The 21,729-nt window shown below is 40.6% G+C and overlaps 2 protein-coding genes across 8 annotated transcripts in view; both read left to right on the top strand.

The window, feature by feature from the left end:
• MINDY3 (MINDY lysine 48 deubiquitinase 3) overlaps window positions 1–2,530 on the top strand; it is a 67,825-nt gene extending 65,295 nt beyond the window's left edge. For all 5 annotated transcript variants that reach the window (XM_030008298.2, XM_030008297.2, XM_030008296.2 and 2 more), the window contains 2 exons: window positions 156–227; window positions 1,455–2,530. In XM_030008298.2, the coding sequence (XP_029864158.1) occupies window positions 156–227; window positions 1,455–1,604 (222 nt within the window). In that variant the 3' untranslated portion in view covers window positions 1,605–2,530. The remainder of the gene's footprint in view (window positions 1–155; window positions 228–1,454) is intronic.
• A 7,660-nt stretch (window positions 2,531–10,190) lies between these two features.
• ITGA8 (integrin subunit alpha 8) overlaps window positions 10,191–21,729 on the top strand; it is a 125,062-nt gene continuing 113,523 nt past the window's right edge. For 2 of the 3 annotated variants that reach the window (XM_030010011.1, XM_030010013.1), the window contains exons 1-2: window positions 10,191–10,525; window positions 10,832–10,956. In XM_030010011.1, coding sequence (XP_029865871.1) covers window positions 10,323–10,525; window positions 10,832–10,956 — 328 coding nt within the window. In that variant the 5' untranslated portion in view covers window positions 10,191–10,322. The remainder of the gene's footprint in view (window positions 10,526–10,831; window positions 10,957–21,729) is intronic. The other variant, XM_030010012.1, reaches the window with a different exon arrangement.

The following is a 21,729-nucleotide window of genomic DNA, read 5'->3' as shown; positions in this document are numbered from 1 at the left end:
AAAATCTTCAAGATGATGTCACCTAAAAGAAATTGTACTTTTTTACAATTTCCTTGGGTCTTCCTGTTTAAATGCATCTGTCTAGTTGTAAAGAGAAGAGGCTGTCAAGGCGTGATGTATATGTCACAAGAAATTAACTGTCTTCTTTCTACTAGGACTCTAGGGTTTCAGAGTCATTCACCGTTTACCATTACAATGGACTGAAGCAATCTAACTATAACGAAAAGGTAAGATTTAAGAAACATAAATCTGGCTCTAACAACGATTAGTATGCAAAACTGACAATAGCTACAGGCAAAGTACTTTAACTTGAAACAGACTTTTTACAAAACTATTATTTTGATAATTTTCTTCCAAAATGATATATTTGGAATTGGAGACTGCTTTGTGTTCCTAATCGTATTTTAGCTAGTATACTGGATCAGTTGGCTAGACTGCATCTCTTAAGCTATGCATTTTGAGTAGAGCACTTCTCATGCTTATACAATGGAGATGTAACACAAACTGCAATTTCTGTAAGTAACCCTACATCTAAATTGAGATGTTTGGAATTTTTAGTGAAATATTTTACTAGTCCAGACTTGCATCAAAAATCAGTATTTTTTGGAACCATTTAGTGGGAGACAAAAATGACCTGTTTCATTTTTAGCTTTCTTGGAAGGAGGGGTATATATGATATACCCATGACTGCTTCTAAGTTAGTTCCTGAATTAGGATTTACAGTAAAAGGGTATGACATTAATAGATACAGGGAACAAAAATTACTTAAAGTAAGAAGACTCTTTGAGAAAATGTATATATTCAGTCTTTGGAATAGCTTGGAGTTAGGTCTTTAAAATTACCCCTGTGAAATCTCCAGCAGTTTCATACCCCAAAATGTAGGCAAAAGCATTCAAAGATGTGTTTATCTTTACTATTGGACGTATTTACATAATCAAGAAAATTTAAACAAATTTTTGTTTTCAGAGGATTCTGCCTATAGCTTTTTAAATATTGTTTTATGAATAGAGCTGATCTGCAACAGAAGTTCCATTTTATGGAAAATGAATTCCATAAAGTTAAGTCTAAGGAACACTGTCCTTATAAAATAACAACATCAGACTTTGTAACTGCAACGGTAATAGAGGATCTGTTGTCACAGAATTTTTGCATTGTATTTCCTAGATTTTTTTTTCCCCAGTTTTGCCCTTTACTGTCTATTGAAGTAAAGAGTCAAATGAATGTGGCCTGATCAGGATTTTCAGGCACTTGAGTCAAAGATATTAGGATTTTTCAATTTCATACCTCATTTTGTTTAAAAAAAAAAAGTATATAAAACTTCATGGATTTGATTTTTGTAGTAAACAAAACCCAATGTATCATAATAAATCCTCTCCTAACCCAGTGAAAACAATAGTCTCATCTTAGAGTTTTTAAACAAACATAGGCTGACATAATTGGTTTTATTTTGACAGGTCATGTATGTAGAAGGCACAGCAGTTGTTATGGGTTTTGAAGAACCAATGCTACAGACCGACGACACTCCAGTAAAACGCTGCTTGCAAACCAAATGGCCATATATAGAATTACTCTGGACCACAGATCGATCTCCTTCTTTAAACTGATATGTTGTTGCACATAAGCAACATACTACTATTGAATCCTTGAATGGGGATACAAGAATTGGTATTTGCTTGGAAAGTGGTATACTTTGACTGTGTGAAGTTATACACTGGTATCATTGATGAATTGTAAATAATGATTACAAACACTTTTTCAGTGTTAATTGGAATATTTAATTTTTTAATCAGATTGATTTCTATTATAATAGTTTGTCTTTTTTGGCCACTGTAGTACTGTTAATGTGAGTTATTCTAAAAAAAAACAAAGCCTACTTATAAAGTCTTAACATTGTTTTGCCATCTCATGAAGATTTGAAAAATGTCTGATATTGCAGAATCTGCATATTAGATGCCAGATCTTTAAAACATAAAACATATTCAGCTTCCTCTGAATCATATAGGCATGTTTTATTATTTAAATTATATTGGCTTACATTACAGTACCATAATATGTGGACTAGACTGGCCTTTGCACTGGATATGTTTTAATGAGTTTAAATTTTCTGCAATTTTTCCTAGAATCTAATTTTACCTAAAGAGCTTGCACAATGTGACATAAATATGATACATTTTTAGGAATATTAATAAGTATAATCCATAAATACTCTTTCTTGGCAGTTGTATATTACTGTGGCTTAGTTATCGGGCATGTTAAAAGTGAACAGAAAATCAGAGGAAAAATAGATGTATTAATATTTATTTGAATTTGTATAAAAGAAATGTAAAAACAGCAGAAAGAATTTCTTGTTCTATAATCTTTAAACTATTCAAACTTATATTGCCAAATACCTCTTCTCAATTTGTCCAAAAAGAAGTGTAAGCCACTGTTATTGTATGTGTTAAGTGCATGAGAACATCTGTTATTACATTATTATATTCCTTTATTTATTATCAACTTGTTAGCCCTAAAATAAAATCTTTTCCTCGAATCATGATGTTTTAAGTTTGGTTTTAATCAAACTTGTTTACTGCCTCTCTAAGATAATGAAAAGGGAACATGAGCTTAGAAATGTCAGGTTTTGAGTTGAACACATCTCAGGGAAAAAAAAGCAAACAACAAAAGATAATTTATTGCCTCTAACCGTGATTGCAGAGCGTATGCTATTGCCAGCAGGGCTGAATTTCACATTCAGAATTATTTATTTTTAAAAGTTTATTTTCATGTGTAAGTAACAATAGGACTCTAGAATGATCATCATGCAGGAAAACAAACTGATTTGGTTGAAAATGAGGTATGTGTCAGGGAGAAACCGTTGTTGAAGAATTTGCACTGTAAATCATGTAGTAGTGGTAGAAAGAGAACGTCCTTTGTGTGACACTTGCGGATATGTCCTCTGTTGTATCTGTTACATAACAATGTATCTGTTGGATTTACATCTGGAAATGGGTGAACAGTATAGTTCTGTGGTGGGTTGGCCTTGACTGCCTGCCAGATGCCTACCCAGCCACTCTCTCACACCTCCTCCTCAGCAAGACAGGGGGAGAAAATAGATGAAAAAGCTCCTTATCTCCTTGTCTAGATAAGGACAGGGAGATCACTCACCAATTATCATCACGGACAAAACAGATTAATTAATTTAATTTAATTTATTGCCAATTAAAAATAGAGATAGTGAGAAACAAAACTAAAAACACCTTCTCCCCCACCCCCTTCTTCCCAGGCTCAACTTCAATCCCAACTCCTCCACCTCCTTCCCACTGAGCAGGGGAGGGGAATGGGGAATGGGAGTTGTGGTCAGTTCATAACACTTCATCTCTGCCACTCCTTCCTTCTCACGCTCTTCCCCTGCTCCAGCGTGGGGTCCCTCCCACGGGAGACAGTCCTCCACGAGCTTCTCCAACATGAGTCCTTCCCACGGACTGCAGTTCTTCACGAACTGCTCCAGCATGGGTCCCTTCCACGGGGTGCAGTCCCTCAGGCACAGACTGCTCCAGTGTGGGTCCCCCGCAGGGTCACAAGTCCTACCAGGAGCCTGCTCCAGCGTGGGCTTCCCATGGGGTCACAGCCTCCTTCAGGCACCCACCTGCTCCAGTGTGGGGTCCTCCCCAGGCTGCAGGTGGGTATCTGCTCCACCGTGGACCTCCCTGGGCTGCAGGGGGACAGCCTGCCTCACCGTGGTCTTCCCCACCAGGGGCTGCAGGGGAATCTCTGCTCCGGCGCCTGGAGCACCTTCTCCCCCTCCTTCTTCACTGACCTGGGTGTCTGCAGGGTTGTTTCTCTCACATATTTTCATTCCTGTCTCCCGGCCACCATACAGCGTTTTTTACCCTTTCTCAAATACGTTATCACAGAGACACCACCAGCTTTGCTGACAGGCTCAGCTTTGGCCAGCGGCAGGTCCATCATGGAGCCAGCTGGAAGTGGCTCTGTGTAACATGGAGACAGCTCCTGGTGAATTCTTCTCACACAGGCCACTGCTGCAGCCCCATCCCTCCCCAAGAAGTTCAGTCAGGACTTATTTAAAAACCTAACTTCTGAAATTACCGTGACCATTCCTTACTGCAGAACTGACAGCAGTGTATCTTACCTTTTTTTGAGATTTCTTTTTCTGAAAAAATAATTCCTTTGCAGATGACAATAATTTGAAAAGATTCTTAATTCATCTTATCTGACTCACTTTGATTAGAACACAAGTATTCCATCTTGTTGTGGGGGCCTAATGCTAAAAGACTTGTGCAAAAGTAGTATTGCTGCTCAAAAGTATATAGATAATTAAGAGAATCTGCTTTAATCTGGACTGCCTAGCAAATTTGAAACTTTACTTTTCCTAAAATACTCAGGCTTGATAGGTATTTGCTTTAGCTGGTTTTACACTTTTAAGGTAAATGTCTTTAGGCAGAGTTGCACTGATGTCTTAGAAGGTGAAAATTCACTTTTGCTCTTTCTCCTAGATTCTGGTGTCTGTCTTGGCTTGTAGCGGAGTATCTCACACCAGAGCTTGCACTGAATCATAGCTTGAATCTGTTAAACAGCCTTTTTCTAGTCCACTCTCAGATACAATTTATGTTCTAGCTCACAGAAAAAAAGAAATTTAGAAGCCCAGCTGGTGTGAGATCTATGTATAAGCATTAGTCCTGATTAAAACTTCTGCCATACTACAGAGGAATTTAGCTGATGCTTAGTGTGGTATAAGAACCTTTATTTCTGTATCTTTTTTCCTTCATACTGCTCAGTTGTTTGAGGCCTGGCTTCTGGTTTACTTCACATATTTTTGGACTACAGAGGCTAACAGTGCTTAATAGAACTAGCAGTGCTTAATGGAATTTAGCCAGCTCATCCAAGAGCCTCAGCCATGTGAACCTTTCTGTCCTTTCCTCCCTGATGAACAAGATGGGAGAGATTCTGACTACGGAAATTCACCTTTTGTTCCCTAAAAGAGCATTGCTATTTAGAAGGCAGACTTATAATATGCAGGGCATTAATGTCTGGTACTTTTGATTTGCTTCCGTAGAAAAATGACCAGAAAACTCTATAATTTTCACAGGTTGTTCTGCTCTAAGTGCCAAATATATGGGCTACGTGTGTGTGTGTATATATGTATATATTGCAATTTGCAAATTGAGACTTAGTCAATAAGTAATACCAGAGCACTCTACAGGATTAAATACATGCTTTAACTAACCAGAGCAAACTGATAATGCTAACTGTAAGAAAGCACATGAATGAAATATACAATTAAATGACATTTTGATTAATACTCTAGGTGAATGATTTTTTATGTATTGCACAATGGTTCAATTTTAATTGCCAAGGAAAGGTCAGTATCTTCTGGGACACAACTAGTGTCCTAGCTGGCAACATGGTACAGTTAGCAGGCCGTTTGATAGTCAGTCTGGAAAACTGGGTTCTCCCACTCATGTCTCAAAGTCCTTTGAGACAGAAAATTGTTCAGCTATGTGTTGGTGTCTCTTTGCTCTAAATTCACTTTCATAACAAAGAGGTGAGGAGAAAAAGAGGTACTGGGGTCAACTGCTGGTTGAATGGTAAAAGAGAAATTATTTCCACTTCGATGTATACTGAAGTTTACAGTTAGATACTCTAAATAAATTACCTAAATAAATAATGGAAAGGCTACTTCCAGTGCCTCATATTAGCCCAGTTGAGTTACATTTGAAGGCTTAAGGCTAACAAATAGATTTTTGCTTTGTTAAAGCCTGAGCCGTTCAAGGTAAGCAGCCAGTATAAATCCAAATCTAAATATCCTTGTTATAATCCACATGAAGACCCCTTTAAAACAGTGAATCACTTAAGTACTTGCAGGGCACTTTGTTTTTTGAATACTTCTGTTGAAGTTCTTGGCTTTATCTTTCAGACAGTTCTAATTTCTGCTTCTCTGATCCATCTGTATGTTTCTTTTTTCTCTCTTCTCTTCCTTGTGAGGATGAGTTTAGGGCAAAGGAGCCCAAGATGGGCCTGGATGGAGCAGGCAAGTGATATGGGAATAAAATCCATTAGGGCAGTGAAATGCCTATGTCTACACAACAGTTCATGAGCAAGAACAAGAACCTCCATTAGCGCAATGCATACTGTGGTGCATTTGCTGTCCAGCTGGATGACTGTCTACAGCCAGCCTGTGGACAGTTACTCTGGATACTCTTGACTGCAAGGAAGGCTGTTTAGCATATAGCATCAGGCATGCCCTGGAGAGCACCTTCGGACTCCGTTGTGGGTTTGCCGAGTAATGTGCTGCAAGCCTGCTGACTGCAATAGCCTAGGAGGTGCAGTGTGAACACTGCATGCACGCACAGCCTCCCATGCGATGTCCCTACTGTTCCATCCTTCGGGGCCTCGCTCACTAAGCAGCCAGTCTGTGCTTTCACCAAGATGGTAGACTGCCTAATTAGATTCTGGTTTACATTGATTTCATGTGATTAAACTTGTTAATTCTTACAACTAATTAAAAAAAAAAAAAGTATTTCCATGAGATCTCTTGAAAAGAAACATTTTTTTTCACAGGCTATATGCTTAGGTTGCTAGCAGATTTAGTCTGCTCACTCTCAAATTAGCTTTAATGCTTTTCATGTACGATTTACTTCTGCTAAGATTTTTAACTTGGACATGTTCACAGAGGTAAGGTTCAGAACTGAATGCTGAACATCCTTTGTTGGCATATCATCCTGAATTCAGATCCCAGAAATTCATGCTCTTTGTAGAGCATGGTCACATCCTCATTTTATCCTCTTGCTTGCAACAGGATAATCAATACAAAATACTATCTAAGTAATGGCTTCAATTACAGTTCAGGAAAAGGCTTCCTGCCTACAGAAACAAAACTAGAAAACAACTAAGAGAAAAGGTAAGCTTTTCCATGGGAATTGGACACTTAAGCTTCCGTACTGCCATGTTTTGAAAGGATTTAACAGTAAAATTGTCATTAATTTTGACAAGATTTATGTTAAAATCCCATATGATTCCTTGAAATACTTGCCCTTCCTGTGCTAGCAGGTACATTACTAAATAATGGCATAAATAAGATTAAAGCTTTCATAATAGAGTCTTCTAAGAAATACTAATATTTAAGTTTTGCTTTGGCAAAGCTTACCACAGAAGCTTTGACTGATCTATTTTTTAAGACTGGAAAGACCATAGTGACATATTAACCTCACCAACTGCACATGATACAAGCTGTAGAAATCCACACCAGGAATCTTGTATTTTTCTGTATAAAATACTTGGTCCCAAATCTGACCTTCCAGTTATTCTGTAGGGTAGATAATGACTTTTGGACTCTTGGCTAAATGTTCTTATAAAAGCTCTCCATCCTGGCTTCAGGTCAGATTCTAGAGCCTATTAAGACTTTTAAGTTCAATATTCAAAGCAGTTAATGTATCAGGCCATAGGTATGCTAAAGACCAAACTTCAGTCTACCAACAACTGGGGCAGCTGCTTATCTCTTGAGCAGTGCAGATCACAATGTCCAGTCCAAACATTTCTAAAGTCTGAGGAAACCAAGACCTGGAATAAGCTTACAGTGATTAGAACAGGTCCAGGTTATTTAGGGAAACACTGCAAATCCTTCAAAAAACTAAAAGGTTGGGTTTTTGTTTATCTCTTTGAATTGATTTGGAATATCCTACACTCATGTCTCTCTTCTTTATATGAAGGAAAAAAAAAGAAGGAAAAGGGTAAGGGCAGGGGGACTGCTGTATGTTAACTCCTTGAGGGTAAAAGGATCTTGAAAAAGATTTCCTTCTTTTGATTCCACCCTGCTCTCCATACAGGTTTTAGCACTGATAGCCATTTGAAGCACTTTTTTCCTTTTTTTAAATTTAGTTCAAACCAACTAAGCTAGGTGGCATATATTTCAAACTGAAAGACAGGTACAAGGGGAGCACATGAGAACTGCCTATGCTCTTGCTATGCCCCTTCTGCTTTTCATTTGTGTGAACACTCACCTATCTCCAACTGTGCTAATTACTGAATTTTAACTCTGTTTTGGATAGATCTGTACAAGATGGATACAGCACCAGAATGTGCTGCCTTCTCGCTCCCGAGTGCCACAGGTCTGGTGTGGCATCTGAGCAGTTCTCCGAGCACCAGCAGCTTCACTTGTGACACTCAGCACTGGAACTGACTGTTGTTGTGCTAAATAAGAGCAAGGCATTATTATTATTTAGAAGAAGGCAACGCAACTTTCAAATGCCTTCAGTTGCCTTAAAACTGTATGACTTTTAAGAGTAGACATTAACCCTGCAAGTCATTGAGCTACTTCTGAACTTATTACTGGTGCTTAGATCTCTAAGAGATACTTGTTCAGTGTAAAATAACAAAATACTGTCAATGGTGATGTTTCACTCTAATAGCAAGAGTAAAGTCAGTACAAATGTAAGGCGAGCAGAATTAAGGAGTATTACAAGCTCGTGGGGACAGCTAACGGTCACACAGTTAATGCTGGAAATAAACACACTGTTCTATTTTTGTGAACAGGAATGTCAGTCTTATCTGAATAATCTTGCCATAAAGCACTTAAAATAAAACAAACACGAAAGTAAAGAAACCAGAACCTCAGAACAAAACAAAGTACTCTCAGCTGCTTTCATAGGTATGCTTTACGGTAGCATGTTTATAAATGGGTTCTCTATTCTTCTGATCTTTCTCTGATACTGTTTTGGACACATCTGTATTATAAATGCTGAAAAACAATCCTTTTTTCCTCCTAACGGAGTTGATTAAACAGAAAATAAAATGTTTCTCCTTTTCTTCCTACCTTTGAGTTGGCGAGAAAAAATATAAGTAAGAATACTGTCCCCTCAAGATGTGGATGTGATGCCCCATTTAGCTTTGTAGGGGAAGGGAGCATTTCAGGCAGAGTCACTTTTAATATATTCTTAACAAAAACAGCTAGAACACTATTGTGGGGCTTGCAGGGGCAGAACAATTCAAGACAGGAGTTATACAGCTTCATTGTTTTTAACTACTTTTATGAAGAAATTATAAGAGGAGCTTTCTAAAAGCTCCATGCAATGCCACATGCAATAAAGTAGCATTGGTTATTTCCATGGGAAAAGAGGCATGACACCTGCTCCTGCATGGAGCCGTGGTAAAGGCCTATAGCAATGTTTTCCCCCTTCCCTGTATTAAAACTTCGTGTAGCCAGGCAAGCACTAACAGAGAAACTTACAGAGGAATGAATTTCCTAATGGGTTCTTAACTGTGTGGCTGGGTTTACATCTTTCCTGTGGCTAGAAGGGGTTTTGGTTGCTGTTTGTTTTTTGGTTTTTGTTTTTTTTTAAATAATAGCCAAGCTGGCATCACATAACAATCTGTTGAAGGCCTATTTTTTTATCCATGCACTTTAGTTTCCAAAAAGGGATTTTCAAGTATCAGACTCTTCAGTTTAAACTCTTGAAAATTCTGGAAGTTGAGTGAAATTCAAGCAGAAACCACCAGCCTCAACTCCGCCATTTTCCCTTGTGAACACGTGGCCATCAGGTAACTCTGCTGGGCAGAGTTAAGGGGGTGTCCTGCTTAGCATGCACTTCTCCCAGCTTCACCGGTGGAATTTCTGAGCAAGACAAATCGGTTTCCCCAGATAGAGCCTGGTGAGTGCAGTAAACCATCCCGAGCACCGCGTCCAGCCGGCCTGGAGAAACCTCGCCCAGGCCCCGGCATCAGTCCCTGCGCTGGGGGACGAGGGCCTCTCCGGCTCCCCGACGGCCACACCGCAGCCACAGCGCTCTGACCGCCGTCCTCTCTCCCACACAACGCCGCAGGCGTCGTGCGGAGCTGGGCCGAGGCGCCGACACCTCCGTCGGCGACGGCGGGACGGCTTCTCCCTCAGCGAGGGAGGCGCGGGTGAGGCGGCCCCAGACCGACCACCAGCGCCTCGCCCTGCCCCGCGGCAGCGGGGCCCAGGCGCAGGCCGGCGGCGCCGGGGTCCCTCGGGCTCAACTGCTGGCTCGTACAAGGGGCGCTTCCCCGCCAAGCCACCGCGCTCCCGGTGGGACCTCACCGCGGCTCCTGCCTCCCCGGCGGCCGCCCACAGCCGCGGGGCGCCGCGCTGCGCCGCTTGCCGCGGGTGCGGAGCGCGGGCCGCCAGGGGGCGCCCGAGCGCGACTCTCCCAGCGGCGGCGGCGGCGGAGGGGTGAGTGGGGCCGAGCCTCCCTCGCCAGCCCCCCGCCCCGCCGCCAGCGCACGGCGGCAGCCAGACCGCCGCGGCACCGCCGGGCCGCCGCACAGCTCCGCTCTGCCAGCGGGAGCCGGCCGCGGAGCGGGCGAGGATGCTGCCCCTCGGCCGCCGGCGCGGGGCCGGCCGCGCCCGCCGCCGGCACCGGCCGTACCCGCTGTTCCTCCTGTCAGCGCTGCTCTGGGCGCCGGCGCTGGTGGCCTTCAACCTGGACGAGGAGAAGCTGACGGTGTACAGCGGGCCCCCGGGCAGCTACTTCGGGTACTCGGTGGACTTCTACATCCCCGACCCCAGCACGTGAGTGCCGCCGCCGCCGCCGCCGGGCGGCCCGCTCCCCTCAGCGCGGCGCCCCCGGCCGCGGGGGGTGGCGGGGTCCGGGCTGTGCCCGAGCGAGCGCCGCCGGGCCGCCCTCCTCCAGCCTGGCCGGGGCTGGGGGGCTCCGAGGGGCGCGGGGGGAGGTTTTGGGGAAGGCGGCGGGCAAACGGCGGCGTCCCGCCCGCCGCGCTCGGGCCGGTCGCCGGAGTGACAGCCCCTGGGCTGCCCTGCCGGGGCCGCCGGCCGTCGGTCCCGATCGCCCCGTTGACTTCCCGGTATGTTTCGCAGAGTCAGTGTCCTGGTGGGAGCTCCCAAAGCCAACACCACGCAGCCAGACATAGTGGAAGGAGGAGCGGTGTACTACTGCGCCTGGCCCGCCACCCAGTGCAGGCAGATACCCTTTGATAATACCAGTAAGTAAATTGCTGAATCTCGTAGCGCAGCATTGTGTGTGTTGCTTTGCTGTGCTCGAGTCCCCCTTCGGCACCAGTTTCTTCCGCGCTGGCTTTAGTTGTGTCACTTTGAGGATCTGCAGTTCGCTAGAGAAATCCTGCTCCTGGGAGCCCCTATGCATGTGCGCTTGCAGGAAGGGTTTAGTGGTCCCCAGAGAAATAACGGGAGTATGACTTCAGGTTCTGTGCGTAGTTCATCTTAATAACGGCTTCTTTTTTTTTTTTTTTTTTTTTTTTTAATGCTTTAGTGAAAGGTGTTTCTGGCAGATTCCTCTTTTTTTTTTTTTGAGTGCTCAAAAGGCAAGGGGGTTTCTGTCTGTTCAGATGGATGAAGTACCTCTTGTGGCATGCTTATTTGATTCTTTTCAGAAAGCAAGAATTTTATTTCAGAATATTGGAAGCTAGATGCAAACTGATTTAGGCACAGTGTGGATAGATTATATCCACTTCCAAAACCCCGACATATGTTTCTTATTTAATTAGAGGGAACACACTTTTTAAATAATTCAGGCTGTTTATGTTTTCTGTTGTCTTTATAGGTCTTGAAAATAATTTAAGCCTAGTTGGTGTTTGCAGGGAATTTAAAACCAATTGGCTTTATTTAGGCAGACTTTGACAGTTTAATCGTTAAGCAAAAGTTATGATTCGTTAGGTTATATTTAATCTTAAAATTTGTGGTTTATTTCAGTGCGAACACAATACAATTCAGTTTTTTCCTGAGAGCACAGATTAAATCAGAAGAGCTTACTTAAATGTAGCAAGTAAGCCCTGCAGTTCTTTACCCCTTCCAGCTCCAGCCACCACACATCCTATTACTATGTTAGTGTCTAGGAACTCTGCTTGGGATGACTCTCCCATCATGCTGGGCATTCTTCAAAACAGAGGAAGAGATAGTACCTGCATGTGTATGTGGCTACTTGGGCATGTAATATTATGTACAGCTTACGGTTATATATAAATGTGACTGTACAGACGTAGACAGTATGCATACAATATTTGTATTGTAATATGCCCTGAGCGTACATCTTTAAGGTAAAAACAGTTTAGGAAATATTCCTGTATTTCCATCTTATGATTAGACAGTTCATGTAACAAAAGTTAAATATATTATCTATACAAATTAATTTCAGGTTTGAACAGAAAACTTACAGACCAAATGTTGGTCACATCACATTTTAAAGGGGCGTTTTGAAAAATGAATGAAAACCTAGTGATGAAACCTAGAAGGACATCTGGCTTTTCTGTGGGAAACTCCAGAAAAGTTGACTAAGAGACTCAGGACAACTCCATACTCTTGGCAGAGATGTCTGTTTACAGATACTATGTTTCAAATAAAGGCACAAATGCAGGCTGATGAGTAAGTATATCAACAAGGCTTTGGACTGTATCACTCAACTATTCAGCTTGGAATCTCGGAAGCATGGCTCATTCAGTCTACCTGAGACAGTTTGTGTCCTCTGGACAGATGCCTGACTTGTAGGCAGCTGACTTTAAGCCAGAGAGTGCCCATTGTGTAGATACAAATGCACTGTACTTGGAGGAGGGACTGCAGTATAGGCAGATTTAGCAGTGTTATCATTAGCTGTCTAATTCCGATACCAAGGGCAGTAAAGGTATCATTTTGCACAATTCAGCAATGGCCAGCTGCCCTCACAGACAGGGACCTCAGGAAGGTTTGCATAGCTTGTACCAGCACTCATTCTTCATTGCCAGAAACATAAAGGCCATCTCTAATATGCCTTAGGTGACTCTTTTTGCTGAAGAATGGATGTATATTTCATGTCAGTTTTTTCTCTCCAAAATATGCTACTTATAGGAGCAAGTTTTCCATCTTTTCCACTATTCCCCCAAACAGAGCAGTCCACATGAGCTCTAGCCTAGATGATACTATTTCAAATAGTCTGTTACACACAGTTCCTTTTGAAGCCTTTTGCCACTCTATGTCTAGTGGGACTTAGTCCTTAGTAAATATGAGGGGCATTTTCAGTTTATGGCTTTTTCTTGTACAGGCACCTTGTACATCACTCAGAAATGCGACTATTCCCATTTTATATTTATATTCCCATTTTTATATTTATTGCAATAAACAGAAAAAAGTCAGTCTGTGTTGGTTGTCAAAGATCATACAGGAAGTTGGTGATGATACTGGTAACTGACTTGGGATTTTTTTCTTCTTGCTCCAGTTCCTTAACCACAAGATTATCCTTTCTCTCAAAACAAAAACACCCAGTAATTGTTAGAAGACTGGAAATTCAGCTCTAGCAGCTTTAATTTTAAAGATTAATACTTCATGCCTCATAGGAGATTTTGAAAAGTCTTGGAAAGCTTTGGGAATGTTTTCTGAAACAAGACAGAAAAACTACAGAGGCTGCTTCAGAGTTGGAAGATTTCATTTTAATGCATTTTTATACAAAGCTTTCTTTTTTAAGTACTTTTTTCTTGACCAAATAATATCGCTCTTTCAGTTAGATTCACTAAATGCAATAGAAGAAACAAAACTGCTGAATAATTGAAAGGATTTTTAATTAAGATCAGAAGTAAAAATTGAGTGGAACTAGAAAGAAAAGGAGAGTATAACATAACAGTTAAAAGGCAGCGTGACCCAACAAATAGATAAAGAAGTTACTAAATCAGTATTTTTCAGCCATGAGAGTTCAATGGAGGACTTCTAAATTCTAAAGAATTAGTAAAAGAAAAGCAGATTCACAGATACTATATCCCAAGTTAGATACGTGAAATTGCTGCAGGTCACAGAAACTGTGAAATTTCCACTATAACTTAAAAATTCAAGAGATCAACAAAGCCAAGTGGTTGAAAACCACTGGCTTAAATTACTTATGAGCATGAGGGCTCATGTCTTCCATTTCTGAGGGCTGGGTACACAAATGAAGCTCAGATATGTTGCATTCAATGCAAGTTAGGTTCTGCCATTGGGGAAGGAACATACAGTGCACTTGGATGTTATTTGGACTTTTACTGCCACAAATAAGTGTGTAAGTGGGCACCTAATTGGTAAGACTCATATGTAACTGTACAGATTATTTCACTGTTTCCGCAAGAACAGTAGACCTAATTTCAAGAAGGGTTCCTTCATTTGCAAGTGCTTTGATGTTATTTGTATTAACACTATTAATATCTCAGTCCTACTAAATAAAAACAGGGAGGACCTTGTCTAGTATTCTGTGATGGCTTCAGTCAAGATTCTGGACATTTTCATATACCATGGTGTTACAGGTGTGGAGTTACTTTGTACTAATTTATAGCTATCCTGTATTTTACAGATATTGAGATATTTACTGAATGAATGGATTGATATGCCTTGTTATGGGGCTGTAAAGTATAACAAACTAAAAATGAACAAAATCTCTCCACAAGCTTTTAAGGCTTGTTAAGAGGCAATGATGAACAAGAACATGCTCATGAGTCAGGGAAGGGAAGGAAGAAAAAAAGAATGTGTTGAGTTTGTAAAGTATATATTGCCTTAGATAGAGGGGGCACTTGTCCAGAAAGTGATTTGAGGGAACCAAGTAAGTGGTAGATGCCTTAGTGAAAAACTTAGGCCTGCTTAGGTTACTATTATGATGGTAAACGCTGAGATAGGATGGTCTTTGGTCCTGTAGAGGCTGTTTTGTTGAAGTGTTTTGTTTTTCTCTGTGAATAATATCTTTCTATTTTTAAAATAACTGGAGTTTAAATTTAAAGAAAGTTATTCTATATCCTGCATGCCATAATGTCCTGAAGGGAGAATAACAAATGCTAAGCCTAGCTGGACCTGACATGCTGACACTGGTGTAAGACAACTGCAATGTTCCCCAGTGGATCAGAGAGCTGACATTGCAAGGGTTGCACCCAGAGTCACTGGCAAAGTGCAGCTAATCTCCCTGCCACCACACAGGCTGTGAAACTCAGGACTAAACTCTATTCTTTGTCTCATGTGAGCTTTAAACAACAAAAGACAAGTCCTTATGGTTTGTGAAGCTCTCTTGCTCCTTTTATCTCAGAAGCTAAGATCACATGAGGGAGTAGACATTGCATTGTTTACTAATGCGTACCCAACAGGAACACTCAGTATTCACTCAATTTGCAGTGAAAGGTATGAGAACACCTTTAAAAATGTGTCATTATTTCTAAGTGCCACGTTCTGGCTGTCAAACACAGACTGGGTTCCTTACTACTAGCACTGATATTCAAAACCAAGACTACTCCTGAAATCATCTCTGTGGCACTGTGCATATGTTAGGGTACTCAAGTTGGTCTGAGTGCTATGAGCAGCTGCATAACTTGTCTTAATGTGGAAATCTGTGTGGGCTAAACTACTCTGTTGCAAAGATGGCTTAGAGTTAGTAGAGGTGCAGGAGTATCTGTGGCCCATTCCTAAAAGTCATACCACCTAACTGAAATTGTTCTACAGGCAATTCTCCCACCTTGTCACTAATCTCTCCAGTCACCTATCTCTGTTCTTCAGAGTAGCTAATCCAGAGATTTCCAAAGCAACAAGGTGATTTACTTGCAAACAAACATCAATAATTAATCTTATTGATGAAATAGATTGCACCCAACAAGGAACAGAGGGGCAGAGGAGGGAAGGAGGATGAAATGTTGACATGCTGTAGGATTTGGGCCAACCCATCCATACACAAATCATGTGACCAGTCATTCCCATATGGGTTGGCCAGTGATATGGCCTCCAGCCAAGAAGGGGCTTTAGCAGGAACTCTCCATGTTTCCTGTTGATACAGCACTGACTCTGCAGTCCCATATTTGCAGTTCTTTGAAGCTCCCTAAATCTAGGTGCCAGGGCCAAGACTCTGGGAAGAAGCTGAAAGCACTGCCCCTGAGAGCACAACTGGTGCTTTAGCCTGCTCCATTGCAGCAGAGAACTGAGATAAAGTATAATGGAAGGGCTTTTAGTATCCCCTTACTCCAGGAGATATGGACTAAAGGGCAGAGACTCTTCTCCCTTGTTTCCCTGCCCTTTAAAGCTGTCCTGTTGCATTGCAGTGTAAGGCTGTGATACTCTTTGAAACCCAATGAGAGGACAGGGGAACAAGTGTTGGCATTTTATTAAAGAGCTGTGCTCTGTCTTTCTTCTCTTACCTACACAAAGCTAACTTCTCCTTTTCAGTTTCTTCATTATGAAATGAGGTTTAGAATGACTATTTCTGCTTTAGCATTGAGGTAGAATTACCAAGTCCTTGTGTTTAAACTGGATGCTCTTCCATTCAGCTGCCAGGAGAGGTAGCAGGAGAGCAATATGAAGAAAACTTTCTCCCCGCTTGATTAGCTGGGGAGCTTCTGAACCACACAAAGCATCTTGCAGCCAGAAGCAAACTTAAATGCCCTCTGAAGTGCACTATTGCGTTTGAAATCTGGTAAAAAAGCTAATAGTTCATCTTTCAGAAACTCATTGTAATGGTTACTTTTAATTGTAATACTTAACCGACTGCAACAAGTTCTTATGTTTTAAATTAGCTCCTAAAAGCAGAATTTTAGATACCACTTCCCCAGAGTTTCCAGAACTCACTGGGGTATTGTCTTTGCTATCAGTTAACTTTACCAGTTTTTGTAAAATTGGTTATATTTTTCTAAACTAGCCAGAGAAAATTTGAACAGCCTCTGAAGAGGAACAGGGGAGGGGGATGTAGATCAGTTCTGGCCAAGCGTGCAGTTGATAAAAAACATGAGCTAATCTGGCCAGCAGTTGAGCTGAGTGTAACAGAACCCAGGTACTGTATAAGGAAAGGATGTATTGTGGGACTCGAGAGGTTTAGTTACATGAAAAAATCATTAGCTGTAGAGATGGTAAGATTCTAGGGAAAACTTAGAATCCTATTATAAAACAGAATTTGCATCTCAAGAGAAAGTGCTGAGGGAGAACTTTGTTGTACTTTTAAATGATGACACATTTCAGTCCATTATGCCAGTAAGACCTTATCTAGAGCCTCATGGTTCACTTGTAGCATTCTGATTTATAATAGACCCTCATGGGTTTCTTTTATAAGTCTCAGCCTTATCTAAAGAAGAGAAAAAATACCCTTAGCTATGTTAGTTCAAGCCCTGAGGTCTTAATTTGTTTTTGATCAGATTGTACTTTGGGAAAAAATCCTGTTAGGTTTGATGATTCTTTTTTTCTTGATTCATGGAATGAAAGTCCAAATAAAGCTCTCTAGATATGATCTATTAAATTAAAATAACTCATATGAATAGCATCTAAGGCACAATAAAACCCAGAAATTAAATAGATGTTTGCAGCATCAGATAAATCTAAAAATAGAAGCTACTCTTCTCATCATGCAAGGGTTTTGCATGTCCCTACTGTCATAAACACTATGGAGTCCTTTTTTTCCCTAGCATTAATATTGAAGGCAATTGCTTGGCTTGGTTCCCTAGATCATAGTCTTTAGCTTTGCATTTGTATTCTGTCTCTCTGTTGAGGGTCTAATATCAATGACTCTGTGAATGTTACTGACTTACCTTTGCTTAGTAATGGGTGGTATGATTGGAATCTTTTATGGTAGTGATGCCAAAAAAATATCACTCTGCCATGGTGATAGGGTTGACAAGATCCCCTCTCTTCCCTCACTTCTAGAATATGGGACCATGTATGCCAGTACGAACCCTTCCCTCTCTCTTCCCTCCTGTAAGGCAGGACCCTAATGATGCAGCAGGGCTGATTTCAAAGTTAAATTAGATTGCTCAGAGCCTTGTGTAGCCAAGTTCTGAAACTATCCAAGGATGGAGATGCCACAGACTCTCTGGGGAATCTGTTCCAGTGCTTAATCACCCTCACTGTGAAGAGTATTTTCTTTGTATCTAATCAGAAATTCCCTTGCTACAACTTGTGTCTGTTGCCTCTTTTCCTTTTGCTGCGTACCTGAAATGGGAGTTTGGCGCTCTCTTCTCTCTACCTATTGAACACTGGATGAAGTGCAAATAGATCCGCCTTTGCTTTCTCTTCTTCGGGCCAAACACCTGGAAGTCTTGTACTGGTGTCTCAAAACTGTACATCGCATTCCAGGTCTTGTCCCCATGTGAGGGGGATATTCACTTTCCCTGACCTATATATATTCATATAAATCTAAATGTTTGCTGGTTTTATAAATCTAAATGTTTGCTGGTTTTATATGTTTGTATTCCCATTTTGTATAAATATGGATAGGTTGAGGTGATTATTCACCTTTACCCTGTGTACATATAATTATGTATAAATATATGAAATATATATCTATTAAATTTTATGTTCTCTGTATTTATTTTTATATATGCATACATAAAATTATGTATATGACATATATATATATTAAATTTTATATTCCCTGTATTTATTTATACATATGGATGTGCATAGATACACACACACACACACATATCTCAAAACAGGCATTTGAAAGGGATTTGCCATCCTGGATGTAGTCTGAGTAGGTACAGATTAGAGGGCAGAGTGTAACTGAGCCTGCTGTAGATGCTTGGTTAATGGCTATCTTTGTTTATCTAGTACATACAGGCAAACACATACAGAGCAAGTAAAGATAACACTTTTCAAAGTTCCTGAATGGTGAGAACTTAACTGAAACAGTTGCAGTTTTATTACATAGCTGCATTTGTTGCTTTGATTAGAAGCATTGTTTTCCTGTGTGAAGTTTGATTAAAATATTTTTATTTGCTTTTGTTCATTAGAGTATTTTCAAATTATAACAGATGCTGCATTTTTTACTTCTAGTTTTCAGTGAACCACAATGAACCACTGTCAGTGTTTGCAAATACATGTTTCTTATGCAGATCCTGATTACTACAACAAATAAATATTTGTAAGAGTAATGTTTGATTCATGCCTGTTAAACAGTTTATAATGTGCTGACACAGTGACTGTGAGGAGACCAATCCCCACAGAAAGTGCCAAATTTAGTCTAATGTATGCAAATGATGGATTTGCATTAACACTTGCTCCAGGTTCAGGCTTTAATTCCTAAAAATGGATCTCTGCACTGTTGTTCTTACATAAGTTTGCATTTTACTGTCTGGATTCAAATTCTTCTACTTGTCCAGCTCCTGCTTTGGCAATTTAAGGGGCTTTTTTTCCCTTTGGTAGCCCCTAGGTACCTCAAGTCTAAAAGACTGGATGAAGAAACACTGACTTGGAAAATCATGTTTCACCATCTCCAGAGCTGCTTCTGAAGCTGGATTGTGGGGCAATACCAGTATATAGGAGTCTTGGCTCCTGCAGCAGAAAATGAGATGCTTTTGGGTTGATGAAATGCAGTTTAAGTATGTCCTTGCACCTAAATTTATACTTATATATCTCTCTGCTCTTTGCATACTCCTGGTTGTCTGGGCCTTAGCCTGCAATACAGTCTTAGGCAGTACAATTAAGAGTGACGCCAGGGCTGAGTTTCAAGCCAAATTTGCGAGTCATCCAGACTGTTGACCATCTGGAACAGCTCCTGGGCTGGCTCTGAAGCAATCCAGCTGGTACTCAGGCACTCCCTGGACCGCTCTGTGGACAGGCTCAGGCGTTGTGTGCCCAGCCCAGCTGCTGCCTTGTATTCTAGCTGTCCTTGCACTAGTGTCACGTATTATGATACAAGATAGCCTGGACTCTTTCCTGAAAGGGGCCAGGCATTCTCTTCCAGAAGAGGAGATGACATTTGAATGCAACCTGAATTCAAGCCAAGTTTTTGCTGCTCACGGAAATATAGCTTAGCCTATGGGTAAGGTACAGTATAGACATAGCCTGTGGGCCTCAGATTTCCATAAATAACACAAGGAGGGATATTTCCCTGTCATATAAGGGTGTTGTTAGGATACAGACAAGTTATTTTTTGAAACATGTAGATAAGACAGTTTTGAGGGAAGTACCAAAGACAGAAATAACAACTTTTTTTTTTTTTTCAAACTGGATAGGGATTTATCTGAGTAAATGAATAGTTTTCATCTGAGTCTAGTCTAAGCTGGTCATCTGTGGCTATTTACAATTGGTAAAAAAAAAAAATTAAGTACTTTTAGGCCATGGTTGTTCTGACCTTCTCAGATGTTTGCTTTAGGAGGAGAAGAACTGTGCCCTAGATCATGTCCTCAGTTGTAAGTAGATGACTAGCTCAGAAGTGGACATTTAGAGTGGCTTCATTCAGAGCCTTGTTGTCTAATTGAATACTATCAGGGCACCGTAATAACAGTCCATGTGTATTCAGACAAGTTAGTTGTGTATATAGCTTCATTCTGATAAAGTTATAGGGGAAACAGTAGCTGGTTCACAGCAATCTGAAATACTGATTCGTTGTTATACAAAAAAGACTAAATTGTATTTTAAGGCACAACCTCAGATACTGGGATTATGACTCCATAGCTCCAGCAAGGATCCTGAACAAAGGTGATTAGAGAATTTCTGTCAAAAGAGATTTATCTAGGGAAAAAAGCTATTTATTAATTTTTGTGTCTGTGATATTTTACTGCTTATTTTGTAATGAAAATCCCATGTCACACGATGAAGGATTCACACTATACCAGATGCTACTAAGCAGGGTGGGTGGGTGGGTGCATACAGTTCTTACAGATTTACTGGTAAATTCAGCTATGGTTTTTACAAATCCTGCAAACAGTTGTACTAGTTTTAAAAACTAACTTCTTTTCAAATTTTAGTATACTTTGCCAGTAGAGAAATATGCTGTTTTGATTGAAAATGTAAACTCTTTTTAAGATAGAATATTGGTCTTGAGCATCCTCAGAGTCAGGGTAGCATTGGCTACTGTAAGCTGACCATGGCTGATTTTCAAGCTTCAAAAGCTTCAGGACCTCATCTGTGGACATTGATCATGTTCAGATCTGCTGGAGCATTAAAAAAAGAAAAAAAGAAACCTTTAAAGTTTGAAAGGGCCTGACTTCACTGGAAAAAATAATCAAAAGTAATGTTGCCAGCAACTAGGTAGAAGCTGGCAGCTCCTACAATGCAGTGTGTCAAAGTAGCTGTCTACCACACTCTTAAAGTTTAGGCCTAACTTAAATAAAATGTATTTTTAAAGCAAATATTTTTAGAGTGCTTTTAAATTGCTCTTCATTAATTTTTAAGATCTAAATATTCCTGAAATTTCTTTCTCTTATCTCTCTAAGCATGGATTTCCATACTAGCTTTTGTAATTGGCGCAGCACAGAAACAAAAATTTGTATGAAGGAAGACGTTTCTCAGAGACTTTCAAACTTTCACAGATTCATTCTCATTCAACTTTCCTTTATGTTTGTTAGAAAAAATACAGAGATAGAGTACCCTTGTTCTCCAAATGTAATGCATTTTTCTTTCTAATTCAGTTTATATGTGTAACATTTATGAGGTTACCATGAGCTGAAGTAACAGGTGATCCAACCTCCTAGAAAAGCATTCGGGTTCTCTATTCCTGTCAGGTAAATCCCAGGAAGTGCTGGCTTTTTAAAGCGTTGGCTGCATTTTTCCTCAGTTTTTAAAAAATGTATGTAAATCCATAGAATATAATATAACATTACATTTTTTTCTACATTCCAAGGTAGACAGTATATAGTTTTATTTTCACTTAGCATGAATAAAAAGGTTTGATTCTTGTGAAATCCCTCCTGATAGGAACCAGAAACAAACATAAGGGAATGCAGACACAAGGGGGAAGGAGTAATGCCCTGCTTATGTATAAATTGAGAACTTCATTAGGAATGACTGGTAAGGGAAGAGCATAGCTCATGGACATATGGGAAATCAGTTTACTTCAGAGAACT

The sequence above is a fragment of the Aquila chrysaetos genome, chromosome 3 (assembly GCF_900496995.4).
Source record: "Aquila chrysaetos chrysaetos chromosome 3, bAquChr1.4, whole genome shotgun sequence".
NCBI lineage: Eukaryota > Metazoa > Chordata > Aves > Accipitriformes > Accipitridae > Aquila > Aquila chrysaetos.
This window is presented reverse-complemented; position numbering and strand designations above follow the sequence as displayed.